Genomic DNA, 19,710 nt, shown 5'->3' with positions numbered 1-19,710 from the left:
TCAGCATTACAATCAAATATTGACAAACCGTATACTGGCCAGGTACTGATATTCGTGTTTGCCTAATGAGGATATATTGGAGATCATTTTTGACCATTGATTTCTAAAAGAAATGAAACAGTTTTGAGGATCTAAAAAAAACCCAGTTTTTTAAGTTTCAAAGATTTATTAACTAATGATTTTAAAAGTATAGCAATTAACTCCAATTCTTTATAATGATTTTTAATAGAAGATATCAACATCACATTGAAAGCAATGATGTCAAAGAAATACAGACAGCAATGACTAAGTTCTGGTGAACATAGGTCTACATGGTGGACACTGTAGCGGTCACTTCTCATGTGCAGATTTGGGGTTAAAATAAAGCGTGTGTGGTTGCCTTCTGGACCTCCTGTGGCTGCAGTCTTCACAAAGGAAAGCAGCTCAGTCACATCTTTAACACAGGGCAGTGATGTCACTTTTCTGCAGCTGGTGCAGGAAACCTTGGAAACATGTGGAGGACAGTGTGTGTGTCAGCTGGCCAGGGAATGGGAAACTCTACTACCGTAGGTGGGATGTAAATACAGTGAGGCATTTTCTCATGGGAGGAAGAGGGAGAGTTACTAGGCACCCTTGGAGGGGGCTATTGTCAAGTGGAAGTGAGATAACCACACCAGGGACTTAGCACAGTACTAAGTTATAATATAGGGGTTTAATACACATCAGGTCTTAAACATTAATATTGTTAATAGTTGAAGGAAACTTTGAGAGAAGGCGTATTAGCATTTTTCTTACTGCCATGACAGAGTTTCTGACAGAACCAACTTACAGGAGGAAGAATTTATGTTGGTTTGCAGAGGCAAGTCCAAACCAAGGTTATAATACAGCCCTCAGTGACCTACAGAGTAACCTATATCTGGTGGCTATGTCCTCAGGTTCAAAGACTCTCTAGGCTCCCAAGATAGCACCATGAGCTGGGGAACAAGAGTTCAAACATGGGAGCCTATAGGGTAAGTCACATCCAAACCATAGCAGACTTGAGGGCCACAAATAACCATAATGCTTGGAAGCAAAGACCAAGAAATAGTATTGGATGGAGAAAGATACATTGAAGAAGCAACATAAAAGACCTGCTGTATTCTTATATATAAAGGGTTCCTGGGCCAGGTGCTTAGTTACTGCCAAGTCTGACGACTTGAGATCAATCCCTAGGACAGCAAGTTGTCTGTCTGGCTTTCACACCTCTACCCCAACAAATAAATAAATACAAAAATACACAAATAAATAAGTGTGAATAATTTTTTTAAGTTTAAAGGATTAATTCATTGTGTCCTGTAAACACCGTATTTTCCATAGGACAAGATGATGGGCTGCTCTCTAGCTCCCTGGAAGGCTGAATAATAATGACGTTAAAAAATTCCAGCCATGGCATTTCTGTTCTTCCTAAATACTTTGAGTGCCATTGCCCTTTGGGATCTGGAATCTATTTTTGTTATTAAAAATAAATTTTTAATATAAATTTTTGTTATTAAAACCTTTTGTTTTTAATAATCCTATGTTAATAGTTCCCAAAAAGCAAAAGTTTTTCACTGTTGTGTCCTTACTTTCCTAGTTCATATTAAGCATTCATGAGCAATTGTCAGCATATTTGCTTCACTTAAACCCTTAGTCTCCCCAGGAAAATAAGGGCTTATAAGAAAAAAGGTGCTAGAAAAAAAGTTTATTCCCTTACACAAATCATGGACAAAGTTAATTCTACTTTTCTGGGAGGGGGTCCCACCTTACCACTGATTTTGACATTCAGAACTGTGATGACTCATGGGTAAGAAGAAATTACACTCTGCAGCAGTTATTTTAGGATTTTCTGTCCTTTGGAGAGATTCCACTAAATATTTTAAAACAAAGGAAATGCAGAATCTTCTGTGGAAAACCTTAACACCTACTGTTATTTTCTTCTTATGGTAAAAACAACAACTACAACAAAAATCACACTTTTATCATACTAAATCACACTTTTATCTTTATCATGGTGAAGAGCTAATCTTTATTTAATGGAAATGCATCTGCTGTATTCCAGAGCTTATTTGCTCACAGAAGAAATTGAATTCAAGGTCAATATTGAATTACATTTCTTCTTTATTATTTATCATATCTCAGTTGTTGGTAATGTAGTGGCACACTTTGATTCTAACACTCTTTGTGCATATGTGCTACAAACACGCATTGAATCCATGTATTGGCTGTCTTTGGTGAAAATGTTTGATTTTGCCCCACAGTGACTATGAAGCAGGAGGCAACTCGACTTTCCTTATAAATAATTAATGAGTCATTTTTTGCATTAAACCATGAAGAAAAGACTATATGATTTGGTGAAGATTCTTTTGGAAGATGAATGGGCTTTCACATCACACGCTGTACTATATCTCCTACAAAACTTACCTCTGCTCTACTTCCAGCCACCATAGACCAGGTTGTTTCAGACCAACTACCAGCTGTGAGCAACTGCTAAAGCTCAGCAACTTCAAAGCCCACTCAAGAGTTAAGATGAGCTGCAAATCAGCCAGCTTGCCTGGCTCTGAAACCCAGTTTCAGATCTTCTCAGTTCCTGATTGGATTAAGGAGACCTGCAGTGGCCAGGGCTCACAGCTCAGTCTGCCTTGAGAAGTAAATGTAATAATCCCCTCTGAGTGTAAACTGCAAGCAACAATTCAGTACTGTTTACTAAGGACATCACTTACATATAAGGAAGTAGAAATGTTTACATGTGGGTTATATGTTGCTACATATAATCATTCTAAATACAAGAGAGTCAGTGTGGGTTTTAGAATATCAGAGCAGGTTGGGCTTTCAAACAGGAAGCAAGAGTGAAAGTTACATGGGCTGTTACATAAAGATACAATGACCAGTCTATGAGAAGATATAAAAATTCTTCATTTATAAACACCAATAACATATACGAAAAGTATAAGAAGACGCATCATTTAATGAATCTGAGGACATCAGTGCCCACTCTTAAGGTTTCCTCTACAGACGCAAGGAAAAAAAATGTTTGTGGTTTCTGTCCACAGATCATGGCAATCAAAATCAAATGGAAGGGTGCAGGGATTCTGAAACACAGGGTGAGATCATTTTTATAACCGTGAAGTGAATTTGTCCAATAGTCAAAACTGCATTTTAGTTTAAAATGCAGATCTAACATTTGAGTATATAAAAGACTAATGTCAACAGTCAAGAGACCTAAAACTGGGAAGTAAATCCAATAAACTACAGTAGGTAGTTGTGTACACAGAATTCTTCAGAGTTCGTTTGTGCCAGGAAAATAATCCCAATTTCTTGGGAAAATCTGAACGATGAAATAGTTACTTTAACAGGTAGAAAATGTACTAAAAGTTATAGTAACAGCAAGCAAGGCAGCATGATACTGGCATTAGAGAGTGAGAACAAAGCCAGAAGCAGAGGTTTATGTATATGGATGTTTGGTGACTGCAAAGTTGGTATTGTGGCTATTGTTGACAAAATGGCTGGATGTTCATCCACAGGCTCCTATGTTGAGTCCCCGACCCCCAGTGTTTGGGTGTTTTGAATGGGTTCTCAGGAAATAATAAGATTTTTTATCTTATTATTTGGATTGGATGGGTGGGATGTACCTAATAGGATGTGAATTCTTATGAGGTGGGGGAGATCTTTCTCCACTCTCTATGCACACAGAGAGGAGCCCGTGTGAGCTCCCTGGGAGATGGTGACCTTCTGCAAGCTGAGATGTAGACCTTCAACAGGGACCAAGTCACTGGGCTCTTGATCTTGGATTTCCAGCCTCCAATACTGTTGAGATTCAGATTCTCTGAAGCATTCCTGTCTGTGGTATTTTGGTAAAGCTGCCTTATCTAGACAATGAGTGCTTTATTCTTTGTAGCATATATTAATTGAACAAAATAGTAGACTTCACTATTACTCTTGCCTACATGAATATAATGCACTCTAACGATTTCTACTGACTCACCACTGCTCTCTTATCCCTCATCCTCTTCTTGCTAGACCTTTCATTTTCTCAAAGTCCCCATTCCTCTTTCTGTTCCCTCCACCTCTCCCCACCTGTGGTAGTCTGAATGTAATTGGTCCCCAAAAGCTCATAGAGAGTGGCACTATTAGTAGGTGTGGCTTTGTTGGAGTAAGTGTGGCCTTGTTGGAGGAAGTGTGTCACTGTAGGGGCAGGCTTTGAGGTCTCTTGCTCAAGCTTCCCTCAGTGTGTCTGTCTGCGGACTTCCTGTTGCCTGCAAGATGTAGCACTCTCAGCTTCAGCACCACATCTGCCTGCACACCATCATGCTCCCTGTCATGATGATAGTGGACTGAACCTCTGAAACTGTAAGCGAGCCACCTCAATTAAATGTTCTCTTTATAAGAATTGCTGTGGTCATGGTGTCTCTTCACAGCAATAGTAACCATAACTAAGATACCACCCCTTTCTACTTTCATGTCTTAAACATATTCTCCATATGAGAAAAAATAGACAATTTTTTTTCTGAATCTAGTTTTGCTTAATGGTTCCATTTGTTTTCCTGCAGAAAAATTCATCCTTCTAAATCACTGACTAACACCCTACTGTGTGTGTGTGTGTGTGTGTGTGTGTGTGTGTGTGTGTGTGTGTATACATATGCATATATGTATTCATATATAGATACACACATAGACCTGTAGCATGAATCTTAAAAGTTCTTATTAATAAAATCAAACCCGAGGCCAGTTATTGGGGTCAATGCTGGTAGATCAGAGAGACAGAACAAGCCACAGCTAACCTCACCTGGCCAACTTCTCAGCTGGTCTTGTTTCCTCAGATTGGATGCTTCTGTGTCCTCATCCCAATGACTCTCAGCTGAACTGTGCTGCTAGAAGCCTGAAAGCTTAACCAGCCAAATGCTTAACCAGGCCAAATGCTTCTAGTTCCTGGTCCTCACACCTTATATATTTTTCTGCCTTCCATTGCTCCCTGGGATTAAATGCTCGCTTTCTGGGATTAAAGGCCTGTGTCACCATGCCTGGCCATTTTCAATGTGGCCTTGAACTCACAGAGATCCAGAGGGATCTCTACCTCTAGAATGCTAGGGTTAAAGACGTGTGCTACCACTGCCTAACCTTTATGTTTAATATTGTGGCTGCTCTGTCTCTGACCCCAGATAAGTTTATTAGCATGCACAATATTTGGGGAACACAATACCACATAGACCCACTGTTCTAGAAGAAAACTTAAAACAATCATGCTGGGGGATCATTAACAGGGCAAAGTAATTCCTAGCTAAATCATGAAAGATTTAAAAATTGCGCTATATTAAAATGTCTTTTCATGAAAAGAGACCTCTTATGAGGAGATTTTTAACTACCCCAAATAAGCTTTGTAAAGCCAGCTAGCCCTGGAAATGTGATTAATTGCCAGAAATACTCTCTTTCAAAATTTCTTTTGGGTTTGAATTAATGTTTGTTCCAGCTTTACTGATCATCTCTGTGAAAGACAGGAAGACAGAGACCTAACTTGTTCCTGGGTAAGGGATAGAAGCAAAGATCAAGGCACTACTCACAGCAGGAGCTTATTAATAATACTTTCCTTAGAGTTGTCATCTCCGTACAATATTATATTCCAGTTTCATCTACTTATAAATTAATGTGCACGGGTGTTTTGTTCGTTGTCTTAGGTAGGGTTACTATCGCTGTGATGGAAAAAACATGATCAAAGCAGCTAGGGGAGGAAGGAGTTTGTTTCATTCACAGTTCCATATAATAGTTCATCACCAAAAACAGTGAGGGCAGGAACTCAAGCAGGGCAGGAATCTGGAGTCAAGGGCAGATGCAGAGGCTATGGAGGAGTGCTGCTTACTGGCTGGCTTGCTCTCCATGGCTCGCTCATAGAACCTGCCTTCTTATAGAACCTAGAATCACCAGCCCAGGGATGGCAACATCCACAGTGGGCTGGCCCCTCCCACATCAATCACACATTAAGAAAATGCTCTGCAGTTGGATCTTATGGAGGCATTTATTCAACTGAGGCTCCCTCCTTTCAGATGGCTCTAGCTTGTGTCAAGCTGACATAAAACTATCCAGCACAATTGGCCCTTTGTCAACTTGATGCACAAACTCATCACTAGTAACCTTTCCTTTCTTGTTCTTCTCCAAGATCACTCACAAATATCAACATTTCAATATCAACATTCCATTTTTAAAAGTCCCACTGTATTTAACTATTCAAACACTTAAAAAAATTCAATCTCTCTAAAATAGTCTTTTTTAGGCTCCTGTCAAATAAATGAAATACCTTTTTACTTCAAGAGGGAAGAACCAGGACACAGTCACAGTCAAATCAAAGCAAAACCCAACTCCAAAAGCATAAACAACTCAATGTTCAGTTATGTGGAGTTTACTCACAGTCTTACGGGCTCCTCCAAAGGGCTTGAGTCACTTCTCCAGCTCTGCCCTCTGCAGCACACACAGCTTGTCTTCTAGCTCGGGCAGGCTCCACACCACCATTGCTGCTGTTCTGGGTGGTCATCCAATGGTCCTGGCATCTCCAAAGATGCTGGGGCCCCTTGCCGCAGCTGGGCTGCACTTGCACTGATAGCCTCTCCTCAGCTTTCTTCAGGGACTCGAGGATTGCCACATAGTGCCAAGCCTCAGCTGCTCTCCATGACCCTTTCATGCCTTCAAAACCAGTTCCACCTGGGTGACTCACATTACCAAGTTCCACTGCCAGCATGAGGCACAACCTTGGCCACCTCTGGAACGTAGCTTCTGTGTGCTTCCTTCCGAAACTCCACATGCCAGGCATCCATAGTTTGCAATGTTCTCAGCATTTTTTTTTTCTTCCAAGCTCCTACAGAACAGCTCGCTGGGATCTCAATGCTCAATGGCGTTTCTAGCCCAAAGTTCCAAAGATCTTCCATAATCTTCCCCAAAACATGGTCAGATCTGTCGAGCAATATCCCACTATCCTGGTACCAACTTGTCTTAATTAGGGTTACTATTGCTGTGATGAAAGACCATGACCAAAGCAACTTGGGGAGGAAAGGGCTTATTTCACTCACAGTTCCATATAACTGTTCATCATCCGAAGCAGTAAGGGCAGGAACTCAAGCAGAGCAGGAACTAGAGGCAGGAGCTGATGCAGAAACCATGGAGAAATATTGCATATTGGCTTTCTCATCTTGGCTTGCTCAGCCTGCTGTCTTGTAGAACTCAGGACCACCAGCCCAAGGATAGCACCACCCACAATGGGCTGGGCCCTCCCCCATCAATCACAAATTAAGAAAATACTCTACAGCTGGATCTGATGGAGGCATTTTCTCAACTGAGGTTCCCTACTTTCAGATAACTTTTATCAAGATGGCATAAATATTAGCCAGCACAGCCACTTAACCACATGTGTGCTATGCCCAAGGAGGCCAGAACAGGGAGTTAGATCCCCTGGAACTAGAGCTCCAGCCCATTCTGAGAGGCCATGGTGGTGCTGGGAATCAAACTCTGGTCTCTGAAACAGCAGCTGGTGCTACTAAGTGCTAAGCCATCTCTCCAGTCATTCTATTGTGTTACATTTAAATGAAAGGAATACTTCAAAGGCCTACTTGCCTCTGAGACTAGCTTTGGGATGCTGAGGCTAGGATATCATGGCCTGAGGCCAACCTAGGAAACATAAATAAATGAAGTTTAGTAATGTCTGATGTTTTCTCCAGGGAGGGTGCTGCTTTTGAGACAGGATTTCAGTGTGAACCCAGCCTTGCCTCAAGTGCTGGTTATTGGAGGCATGTGTGCAAGCTTTTGCTTTTTATAAACTTGCTTTTGTTTTGCATTCTATTATGAAGGAAAAAACAAACCCTCAAATTATTTTACAATTCATTGTCACTTAGAATTCTAACTTTTCCTTTTTGTAATAGATCCTGTAGATTTGCTCAAACTTTTAGAAATCATGACTACTCTTGTGCTCACATAAAAGGAAATTCATACAACCCAAATGAATTCCTCAACACTAATTATTATTAATTATTATTATTATAAATAAGTGATTCCATGGACCCTTTCTCTGCTTGGCATTGGAGGCCTTTGCTTCTCACTCCCTATGTTCTGTGCTGGTAAGACACAGGAAGGCGTAAGAACGTGTTGAGAATCAGAGCCACCGCTACCTCATCTTCAAGCTGCCTTTGCAGCTGTGTGGGGATCAGGGTCCATGTGCTGCTGCTGAGGGTTTTGGAGAGTGTTATCTGCTTCTCCACTGTTCACTCGTTTCTAGTGTTCATCTTGGTAAAGATCAAACAGGTGTCGTTGTTACTTTCTTGTTGTATTGCTCTGATAAGACACCATGACCAAGGCAACGTATAAAAGAAAGCATTTAATTTGAGGCTTATGGTTTGAGAAGGTTAGAGTCTGTGACAGGCGGCAGGAACAACTGGGGGTTCTCATCTTGGTCCGCAAGTAGGAGGCAGGTAGTGGTCGGGAATGGCTCAAGCCTTTTGAAACCTTTGGTCTGCCTCCAGTAATACACTTCCTTCTACAAGGCCACCCTCTGGGCCATTCCCAAACAATCCCCACCAAGTGGGGAACCAAATATTCAAACTTAGGAGCCTATGGAGGCCATCCTCATTCAAACCACGGTACCATGTGTCCTGCATTATTCCTAGAACTCCTTTCAAGTTGAGGTTACTCCAAAAGCTGGGAGGTGTAGTTTTAGGTGGTAATAAATACACATGTCAAGAGTATCATTTTAACCATTTTTAAATGCGATTGGGGAGTTGGGTAGATTTTAATGTTGTGCAACCGCCATCACTACCATCCATCTCCCTCCTCCACCTCCCCTCCGCTGTTCCTCCTCTCCCCTCCCCTCTCCTTCCTCCCTCCCCAGAAAACAGCCCCATGCTTTCTTCCCCTGCCTCACGCAGGTAGAACCTTGCATCATTTTTTTCTTTTATGTCTTGCTTAGTTGACTTAGCATCCTGCTTTTCAAATTCGAATTCACGTTTCTGTATTTACTCCGTGTACTAAGCAGAGCATAACAGTTTAATGAATGTGAAATGGGGGTGGTGGATGATTTCTCTCATGTTTCATGACAAGCACTGCAAGATTCTCACCCAGGTGTTTGGTGCCCTGAGACGCCGTGGATGGTAGACACACCCCAACGCCCGGGTTGAAACATGGAAAGCTGTGGCCTTTATTTTCTATTTCCAACCTCCTCAGCACTTTTCTGGTTGTCAACTAGAAATACAGTTGTATGTGAGGTGTTTTCAGGCCCGACTTGGTGCTAAGTGCTGTCTGTGCATGGTGGAGGAAGCGCAGAGTCTCACTTCTCAAGAGGCAGGAAGCAAATATCGAGTGCACAGTCAGCCCTGGAGTCTTGTACACTCAAGTTCTTCTTTCAGCTTTGATCAGCGAAGGACCCCTCGGCAAGAAGAGGAACTTCTGTGTTCTCTCAAGTGTACTGTTCCTGAGCCCTAAGTATTCCCCAGTTATCCTGGCCTGATGCAGAATCCGGTGGTTCTCTTCTATGGCTGGAAAGACCCTTCTTCCGCTCATGATCCCACCCAAAGACAGAGTGGGTATTACTTAGGGCGACAGTAGCAAATTATGCGAGGAAGCCTGGCTGACCACTTCATGTGCTAGAGCTAGGGTTTATGTGCCTGGTTTGGAGTGACCGGTGGTGGGCCTCATTTTCTTCTGTAATAGAAAAGCTTCAGTCTGGTCCTCTTTATCATCCATAATCAGAAGGCTAGGGCTGGCAAGATGGCTCAGTAGGTAAGGCTGCTTGCCTGAAAACCTGAGGTAGATCCCTGGACTCACACAGTGGAAGAAGAGAACCAGCTCGTGCAAGGTGTCCTCTGACCTCATGTGTGCCCTGGAATGCTTGTACACACACACACACACACACACACACACACACACACACACACACTCAATCAATCAATCAATCAATCAATCAATCAATCAGCAAGCGAACAAAATAGAATAATTAAATAACTAGTATGTATTGAGGGATGAGTCCAAGGCCAACAATGATGTGGTTCCTGGGCTCGAGTCCTTCGAGGGGTAGGGTATGGTTGTGAATGGGACAGAAAGATAGAATCATCAAGCAGATGAATAGGAGTCATGGTTCTCACAGTCTCAGCTTGGGTCCACAGAGAGCAGAACCCCTGAGATTTTGTGAGAAACCCGAATTCTCACCCCATAACTGCTGAAATGGAAAGAGTAAGGCAAGGTCTGGTGACTCCTTTTTCTGACAAATACTCAGGGGATACAGGTGCAGGTTAAAAAAAGGAGACCTGCAGAACTCAGTTGTGATCTGTGGGAACAGAAGTCAGTGGCACATCACATTCTGTACATAGAGTCTCCAGACTCGGAACTAACTGTAATACTTAGTTATCTCCATTTATAGGTTTTTGGAAGCATTTTTGTGCTTGTCCTATTTTAACAGGGCCTTGAAGCTGAACAATAGATTTTGACGATAATATATGGTAATGGATATAAGTATGACTAAAAGTATGGAGTGAATGTCCTTGTGCCCTGTAGAGATGCTCCACAGAGTTGTTTTCAGGCTAGGCAAGGCAAACCAGTATGAGCAAGAGGTTCCCAAGAGCCAGCCAAAGTGTTAGGAACAGTCCCTGCTCCCATTGTTAGGAGTCCCACAAGGAGACCAAGCTACACAACTGTCATATAGATGTAGAGGGCCTAGGTCGGTCCCATGAAGGCTCCCTGGTTGTTGGTTTAGACTTGTGTGTTCCTATCAGCCAGGTTAGTTGTTTCTGTAAGGTTTCTTGTGATGTCCTTGACCTCTCTGGTTCCTACAATCCTACATCCCTCTTTTCATCAGGATTCCCCAAGCTTGGCCTAATGTTTGGCTGTGGGTCTCTGCATTTGTTTCCATCAGCTACTGGATGAATTCTCTCTGATGACCATTGGGGTAATCACCAATCTGATCACAGGGGATGGCCAGTTCAGACTATGCATCCATTGCTGCCAGGAGTCTTAGCTGGAGTCATCCTTGTGATTCATGGGAGTTTCCCTTGCATTAAGTTTCTACCTCACCCTGAAATGCCCCCCCTTTCCAGTCACTTGTTTCAGTACTCTCCCCCTCCAACCACACCCAACCTGATCCCTCAAGTTCCCATCCCCACCTGGCCCCAGTCTACCCAGGATATCTCTTCTGTTTCCTCTTCCCAGGGAAATCCATTTTTTGTTACCTAGCATCTCTGGGTCTGTTGTAGCCTGGTTATCCTCTACTTTATAGCTAATATCCACTTATGAGTGGAGTACATGCCGTGTTTGTCTTCTGGGTTTGGGTTACCTCCCTCAGGATGATTTTTTTCTAGTACCATCCATTTGCCTGCAATTTTCCTGATGCCATTGTTTTTAACAGCTGAGTAATACTCCATTGTGTATCACATTCTCTCTCAACTCTGAGATTCCATCTTATACCTATCAGAATGGCTAAGATCTAAAACACAAATGACAGCTTATGCTGGAGAGGATTAGAGCAAGGGGAATACTCCTCCATTGCTGGTGAGAATGCAAACTTGTTCAGCCACTTTGGAAATCAATATAACAGTCCCTCATAAAATTTGGAATCAATCTACCTCAAGACCCAGCTATACCACTCTGAGGCATATACCCAAAGGATGTTCAACCATCCCACTAGGACACTTGCTCAACTTTGTTCATAGCAGCTTTATTCATAATAGCCAGAACCTGGAAACGACCTAGATGCCCCTCAACCAAAGAATGGATAGAGACAAATCTTAATAAAGTAAATAAATGAGGTCAGAATGGGCCAATTTGGATAAAACTGCTTGCCCTTGGCAATTTGCAAAATGTTGCTGACCTTGCTTTTCTCTTCTGTATAAGAGAGAAGAATCACTCAGGATAGTTTTAAAGCTTAGAAGTAGGATACTTACTGAATCTACCCATGGCCGATTCTAATACCATGACACATCCTTTGTTCCGTGTTTGCCAGATAATTGCCACAGAAAGGGTGGTTTCTGATCTACATAGGATTCTTCAGCTATTCTGGAATGAAAATTTAGTAAATCTTACGTCTTGAAGAAACAAAAAAAACCCCCAAAAACTCAAAAGACAAAACAATAACAAAAACTTGTAGTATTTTGTTCAGTGCAAGGATTATAATGACAAAAAAGGGTTATGGCGCCATCTATTGGCTCCCCTCCAGTGTGGGATGACAGTAACTTCATGCCAAAGTCTTGGGTAACCAGCAATAGGAGGAAAAGAATAAGGAAGGTTAACGTAAGTATTTTTAAGTATTTTTTTTTCAAATTTTACAATAGTTTCATATTTAAGAAGGCGCTATTTTTAACATCCATTACTATGGTACATTTGCCACAAAGAGCCAATCACCATTGATGTTACTATTAACCGAACTCATTTTTTTTCTGATTTCACTAGATTATTAGGTATTAGTCAATGTTCTCCAGAAAAACAGAACAAATTGGAAGTGCATATATGTGTGTGTGTGTGAAGCTGTGCATATAAATGAGTATTAATTTATAAATGTGTATTCATTTGTTCTCTTCTGAGCAGTGGTGGACAGTCTAGAATATGGATTCTAGATTCTTTAGATCCATTGAATGAAAAGATTTTTTCACTTTGCTACTTAAGCAAGCAGTGTTGTTCTAGATGATGAAATTGAAGCAAGATAGATGTGAATTAAATGTCATAGAAATAAATTAAAATGAAACTATTCGAGTGTTGAAGAGAATCCACAGGAAATAAGAGTCAGGGCAAGAGATATGAATAATTAAGCAGTCCCGGTCTAGGCATGGACTAGATGATCATTGTCTCAGCTCAGATCCTGCACCTTGGTCATCTAAGGGCCTGAAACTAAGACTGTCTCTCTAGGTAATACTAGGAAGTGGGCTCTGTGCAAGGATCAGATCCTAGACAGTGATGAAGCTAAAGTCAAGGATTTGGCTTAGAAGACCCCAGAAATAGCTGAAGCATTTTCTTACTTCATGTGGCTTTCAAAACGCAAAAAAAAAAAAAAAAAAAAAAAAAAAAAAAAAAAGCCTATCAGAAGCCTTAAGATAAACCCAAGGGCCAGGTCACAAGTGATGATGGGAAAATCTGATGACATTGAAGTCAACAGCAATGTGTAACAGGAGAGTTGTGTTGGTGGAGCAGTAAAGAACCCCACCATCATGGACTAAAAGGAAGCAGGCTTCTGGACCCCTTACCCAAACTTCTGGAGGAAGCAGGCTCTGAGGCCACTCAATAGGTTGCAATGGCACAAGTATTTTCTCCCTGATGATGAGAGCAGAGGGTGGAAACAGCAGAATAAGGGCCGGGGAGAGGACAGAGAGCAGAAGGGAATATTCACCAGGGAGTTGTCAGCATATGCCTGCCGGTGCCTCCCACTGCTGCGTTTGTGGCAAAGAGGGTCAACATAGCTCTTCCATCCCCACCCTACTGATCACTCTCTGGGTAGACGGTTGATTGCTCCTCTTGTAACTGGAGCTTTCAGGGCCAAAGCCACGGTTCTTGGTAGCTCCACTAGGCTCTGCCCATCCATTCCATATGTCAATCAAAATGAGTAACGGTGAAAGTAAAGGTGAGTAATGGTGGGGGCAGGGAAGGAATTTTATTCAATGTAATCACATTGGGAAGGGAAACCAATAAAGGGATTCAGTGAGCCCACATTCATCTTCTGGATCCCGACATGAGTTTCATATTTTATTTTTGGTTTTTTTTTTTTTTTTTTTTTGAGACAGGGTTTCTCTGTGTAGCTTTGGAGCCTGTCCTAGATCTCACTTTGTAGACCAGGCTGGACCTGAACTCACAGAGATTTGGCTGGCTCTGCCTCCCGAGTGCTGGGATTAAAGGCGTGCGCCACCACCGCCCGGTGAGTTTCATATTTTAAACAGAAGTTGAGGAAGGGCCAAGACTGAATAATTAAGCACTCTTGGTCCAGATGTGGACTAAATGGTCATTGTTTCAGCCCATAACCTGCTTTTTGGTCCTCTCTGGGCATCCACAGAAGTCCCTATTTCTGTGGACACACACACACACACACACACACACACACACACACACTCGCCGCACTTCCAATTTATTCTATTTTTCTGGAGAACATTAACTAACACCTAATAATCTAGTGAAATCAGAAAAAAAAAATGAGTTCGGTTAATAGTAACACCAATGGTGATTGGCTGTTTGTGACAAATGTACCATAGTAATGGATGTTAAAAATAGAGCCTTCTTAAATATGAAACGATTGTAAAATTCGAAGGGACAAGATGGTTCTGAGAATATTACTTTTGCTCCGGATTTTTTTAGTTGCCTGTTTTTTTGCACAGTCCTCATGAATAATTAATTGCCTTCCCTTGGGTGAGGTATGTCTATCCAGGGATCCAAAATTTGGGACAATGGCTTATCTGTGCCTTCAGCTAAAACAAAGGTGAGAGACACAAAGTGAAGACAGAGATATCAGTTTCATCCTGCTTTTTTTCAATCAGCCCTTGGGCCCAAGTGAGGAGTAGATACCCTCCAGCAATAACAGTTTTGAACACCTGTTGGAGCTGTTTTGTTCAGAGCTTCTGATGCAAAGGAAATGGCCTGTAAACAGCTGTGTGGTCCACAGTTGGATGTGCTGAGACTTCTCAGACTCTTGAGAGCACTTAGCATGTTAGAGGCCAGGAGCAGTGTGATTGTGACTAGTTGGAGGATTGCTGTGGATCCAAGATGGCTGTAGATCCTTTGACATCCTTCCCCATGAGAAGTGGGGCTTGATGTCTCTGCCTTCGACTTCATGACTGCTTTAATTATAGTACAAGTGTCAACATACAGTTTCAGGCCAGGTTTTGATGGAGTTGAGTGTCTGCTCGTTTCTTGGAGTCCTGAGCTACCGTGTTGAATAATGGCCATCCTGTTGCAGGAACTGTTTGAAGATGTCTTGAGACTACACAAAAGGAAGGCCCAACTAAAATCAGGGTTTTAGCTATTTATTAGCCACCTCTCTACCCATTGAGTGGACACCTGCATGAAGTCAATATGGATTCTCCAGACCAGATCAGTCACCAGATTAAAAATCTGAGTGAGCTCACATGGAGCAGGAAACAATCTTGACAGCATGTCTGAATCCTGTCGACTGTGAACACGGGGAAATGAGTTTTCATATTTTTTAAAATTAAAATACGATTACATTGTTTACCCCCATCCACTTCCTCCGCCAAGCCTTCCCATGCACCTCCCCCTCACTCACTCTCAAATCCATGGCCTCTATTTTTTTAATTGTAGTTGTATATACATACTTATGTAGGAATAAATAATCCTAATTATATAAGTAAAACCTGTTCAGTCCATATAATGTTACTCATATGTACGTGATTTCAGGGCTGACCATTTGGTATTGGATAGTCAATTTTGGGCTCTTCCCTGGGGAAGGCTCTTTCTCCCACGCTCCGGATTTTTTTAGTTGCCTGTTTCTTTGAGGATGATGGCAATGGACTTGCTAACACGAAAGGATGGATTCTCATGGGGCCTCAATCTTGGAGTTTTTAGCTTGATTTTTTTTTTTTTTTTTTTGCAGCTGGAGATTGCACTCAGGGTCTTATATATGTACAGATGAGTTGTACATCTAGAACCATCGTTTCATTCCAGTAAGTTTGTTGTGTATTCAAAAGTAGGTATCTGGGACACACGTGAACACACACACACACACACACACACACACACACACACACACACACGAATGTGAGTGCTCACATTTGTAATCTCAGTGGTCACTCAGGATTGCTACAGTTGGAGGCTAGCTCGGGCTACGTAGTGAGTTCCCGGCTAACTCCGGGCTACAAAGCATGAGACCTCATCTCAAAAACATGCAAGAAGGCAAACCGTGCATTAAAAATCCAATGAGTCCTGTCTCGAAAAACCAAAAAAAAAAAAAAAAAAAAAAAAAAAAAAAAAAAATCCAATGAGTCAAACAGCACTGATGCTCTCTGGTTTACAGTAAAATGACTGGTTTGCATGACTTGAAGCATTTGTTTGCAGAAAGAGAGGCGGCACAGGAAAGGATGCTAATCTTGTGTGTCATGGGGACCTAAAGCTCCGATTAATTGAATAATTGATCTTCCATTTGCTAGGTCTGGGACTTGGTTATTTTAAACCTCTCTTGCCTTCTCACTTGAAACCTTGCATCTCATTGATGCGGGGAGGAGGGATGTGAAAATCTCCTACGGTTCTTTGCCTTTCTCTCAGGAATCAATGTGCTATTTCGGAGAAGCTAGCTTGGAAGCACCAGGGCTTGGGAAATCCAGATTTTAAAGAGGACTATGGGGTTGGCTCCGGGAGGCCATCAAAACTCTCCTTCCTGTATAAAGAAGTCTGTGATCTGCCAGAGCAGGGACCAGCTTTTCCAGAGGTCCTGGCCGGAGAGGGCGGGAAGGGGCGGGGAGTGCTGGCCACGATTCTGCCCACTCCAGTCCGGGCCGAGGCGGGAGGCAGGAGAGATCCGAGAGTCGGGAGACCTCGCTGTGGCATCCAGCCTCCGCCGGACCTGAGGGTCGCCAGCGAGAAGCCGTGCCCGGAGCCCCGCGACCCGCCGCGCCCATGGGCCCCGCTGGTTCGGCCGGGAGAGCCGCTGGCTGCGTCTCTGCGAGCTCGCGGGTCCCGGGCGCCCCGCGGCGGCGGCAGGAGCAGCGCTAGCTGGACTCGGGGCGCAGGGCTGGGCGGGCGCGGAGCTGAGGCCCGGGGGACGCGGGGACATGCTGCAGTCCTCGCCCCGCGTGGAGCTGCCGCGGGGAGCCACCGCACCGGGGTGCCCAGGCCTCCTCGAGGCTCCGGGCCTGGCCGGTGGGATCCCGGCCAGAGTCTGGGGCTGATTGTGATTGGGTAAGTTCACGGAGCTGGGTGTAATGAGTTCTAGACCATGGCTTGTTTTTTTTTTTGTTTTTGTTTTTTCTCTTGTGAGAAGTGCGTGTTTATTCCCCCCGGCCTACAAAGGCGAAATCCATCTGGTCTGTGCGTTCCTTCCTGCATTCATTCATGAAATTGTGGCGTGCTGACATCAGCAGGCCTTCCCAAATGACATTACTTCTTGGCTTCTCAAAGAGGCAATTATGGTTGCTTCTGGGGCTTAGGAGGACCACCCGTGGGTGTGTTTATTACAGAGTCTAAAATCAGATCCTTGCTGGCTTCAATTCGGGGGGTAGAGGGCTTGCTTAGCTTGCATGAGGCCCTGTGCTCAGCACCCAGCCTCAGGAGGAAAAAAACAAAAGCAAAAAAAGAAAACTCCAGTGCTCTGCATTTTCATCTAGAGACTTTATTCATTGTATCCATTTCAAATACTCCTTTCAAACAGAGGAACGGTGTTTTGAAGGCTGTGCGGATCTGAACTTCCACAGGGCAGTTGACCCAAGTTTTGCAGGTCATCAAAAACCCACCTTAAAAAATAAAAGTGAAAACAGAGTAAGTTAAGTGTCTGGAGGAACTACCAGAGATGACTATTCAGCCCTAACTTTGATGAGTCAGCAAGTTAGTGCATTGTGGTTCCATTCAGTCCACCCCAAGGGAACCCACCTCTTGGTTTCAGTTGTTCACAGAACAAAACTGTTACTATCTCTAAAATTTAAGCGTCAGGAAAGAACTAACATAAAATTATAAGTGTCTGTATGTTAGATTTCATAACTCTAACAGACATTGCTCCAGATGTAAGTTTTAAAATACTCACTGCATAGGATATGTCCTGTAATTTGCATATTCTTTTTTCAGGCTGAGTAGATTATGTAGGAGTTGATAATTCACAGGGGAGTAAGATGTTCAAAGCTACACATGGAATGACAGATCAGTGTTTGGCTAGAGAACAGAGAAACCTAAGGGCTAAAACATAATATAAGAAACAAAGACCCTTTAGGCTGTGGTTTGAATTCACCATGTTAGTACCTTCTGCTGCCTGGAAAGTGCTGGTGTTAGCCATCCTGCAGTATGGTCATTCCTATCTTCTCCATGACCTTGGAGTCAATGATTCTAGGACACGGCGAGGATGGCTGCTGTATTGTCTACAGTTTACAGAAGTGGGTGTTGACCTCAGGGGTCCATGGCAGGTCCATGACACCAAAGTTTTAATGTTTCTGAATGGCATGTTAGCTCACATCTAAATCATACTCCTTAATGTTCAAAATATATCTACTTGATGTAATGTTGGTTGATTGTGGAAAAGCTGGTCTGTAGGAATTTCTATGACTACCTAAAAGTTGATTCACGATGTGGGTGGTTTTAAAGACCGTTTAGAAACAACTGAACCGTGCCAACAGAAAGTGGCTTATTAACATAAGAGTTGCGTGCAGAGGGTGTGGCTCAGTAGCAGAGCATCTGCCTCATGTAGAGAGTCTCTGGGTTCAAGCCCAACTACCTCAGAATAAAGAAAAGTGTAAAGTCTTACACTAGGCTTTGTCCTTTTCTCTGCTCCTCTTTAACATCTTTGCCTCAGAATTATTTAACTGTACCTAAGAGATGTAAGTAGTAGGAATGGAAAACAACACAATTCTGTTCATCACTGTTGTACAAACACCACCAGTGGAAGGCAGAGATGTTCTTGGCTAACCTCTGCAGATGGCGTTAATTTTTTAAAGAACCCCCTTTGTCGTAGAGGACTCTAAGAGTGTAGGGAAAGGCAGGGTATGTTCCATTTATATTAAAAATACAAATGTTAAAAGTTAAGTACCACTTTAATTAAAAGCAATGCCAGCCTTTATTTTCAAAGCTCACTGAGTGGTGTCTTCACCTCTAGTACTGAAAGTTGGAGTCTTCTTCCCCCATCTTAAGTTGTTTTATCTGTATGGAAATTTATGATTCCTATTAACAAACAGAAGTGGTTTACTGCCACTCCACATGCAGAAGATATTTAGATGAGGAGGAAGTAAATGTTTTAGAAGGTTCATGGAAAAGGCATGTTAATGATTAACATGAACTGTACCACGTTGGTTTAATAGTTTACTTAGGTTTTAGATACTCTAATTTTCCATTCCATTTTAATATGTCAGAGTCCTTTAAAACTCCGAATGCACACCAGACAACGACAGTAAGATGAGATATTTGAATGCCTTCTGAGTGATTCAAAATAGTTTGGTGTCTTTCAGAATCGATCTGGGATTAATGGTCGCTGGCTGGCTGCGTGCTCACTGGGTTTTATAAGTACAAAGGGGCCTGGTTAAGAGACAACATGAACCTGGCTCATGCTCCACTTGCCAAGCCCTAGGCCTTGGAAAAGAACTATGTCAGAAGTACTGCCAACTAGCAGGCCACTTTGGATTTTCTGACTTTGTCACAAATAGTTGTTAATTATATTTTCATTATGTAAATATTCATGTAGGTTATTGGCAACCTTGATTGCAAGGAAAATTAAAATAAGGGGTTCCTGGGCCTCAGTGGCAAGGGAAGAGGAGTGGCCCTGGACAGCAGGGGTTTATAAGTCAATGAAGGACATGAGATCACATTAGAGCCTTGTCCGACTTCCTGGTTTCCTTTCTTTCCAGAAGAGGACTTTCGGAAGGACTGAGGAGGCACAGCTCTGTGAAGAGCAAAGATCCTCTACCTACAAATTTTACACGAAACGTGCAGAAAGCCATTGACAAATATGCCAGGTAAGAAGTAATCGTCTTCAGTGCTGCTGGTGGCCCAAGCAAAACAGACGCATAATAAATATGAGGGAGGGGTCAGCAGTAGGGATATGTTACCACGTGACTATGAAGCCAGTTTGCT

At 42.7% G+C, this 19,710-nt stretch overlaps 1 protein-coding gene across 3 annotated transcripts in view; it reads left to right on the top strand.

Annotated features, from left to right (window-relative positions):
- Positions 1-19,710, top strand: part of Fam149a (family with sequence similarity 149 member A) — a 50,755-nt gene that overhangs the window by 9,366 nt on the left and 21,679 nt on the right. For 2 of the 3 annotated variants that reach the window (XM_052752135.1, XM_052752134.1), the window contains exon 2: positions 19,485-19,592. In XM_052752135.1, the coding sequence (XP_052608095.1) occupies positions 19,485-19,592 (108 nt within the window). Of the gene's footprint in view, positions 1-16,209; positions 16,843-19,484; positions 19,593-19,710 lie in introns of those variants that run through there. The other variant, XM_052752136.1, reaches the window with a different exon arrangement.

Source organism: Peromyscus californicus, unplaced genomic scaffold (assembly GCF_007827085.1).
Source record: "Peromyscus californicus insignis strain IS unplaced genomic scaffold, ASM782708v3 Scaffold_23__1_contigs__length_62951481, whole genome shotgun sequence".
Taxonomy (NCBI): domain Eukaryota; kingdom Metazoa; phylum Chordata; class Mammalia; order Rodentia; family Cricetidae; genus Peromyscus; species Peromyscus californicus.
The sequence above is the reverse complement of the archived record's forward strand: the minus strand, read 5'-3'. Positions and strand labels throughout refer to the sequence as shown.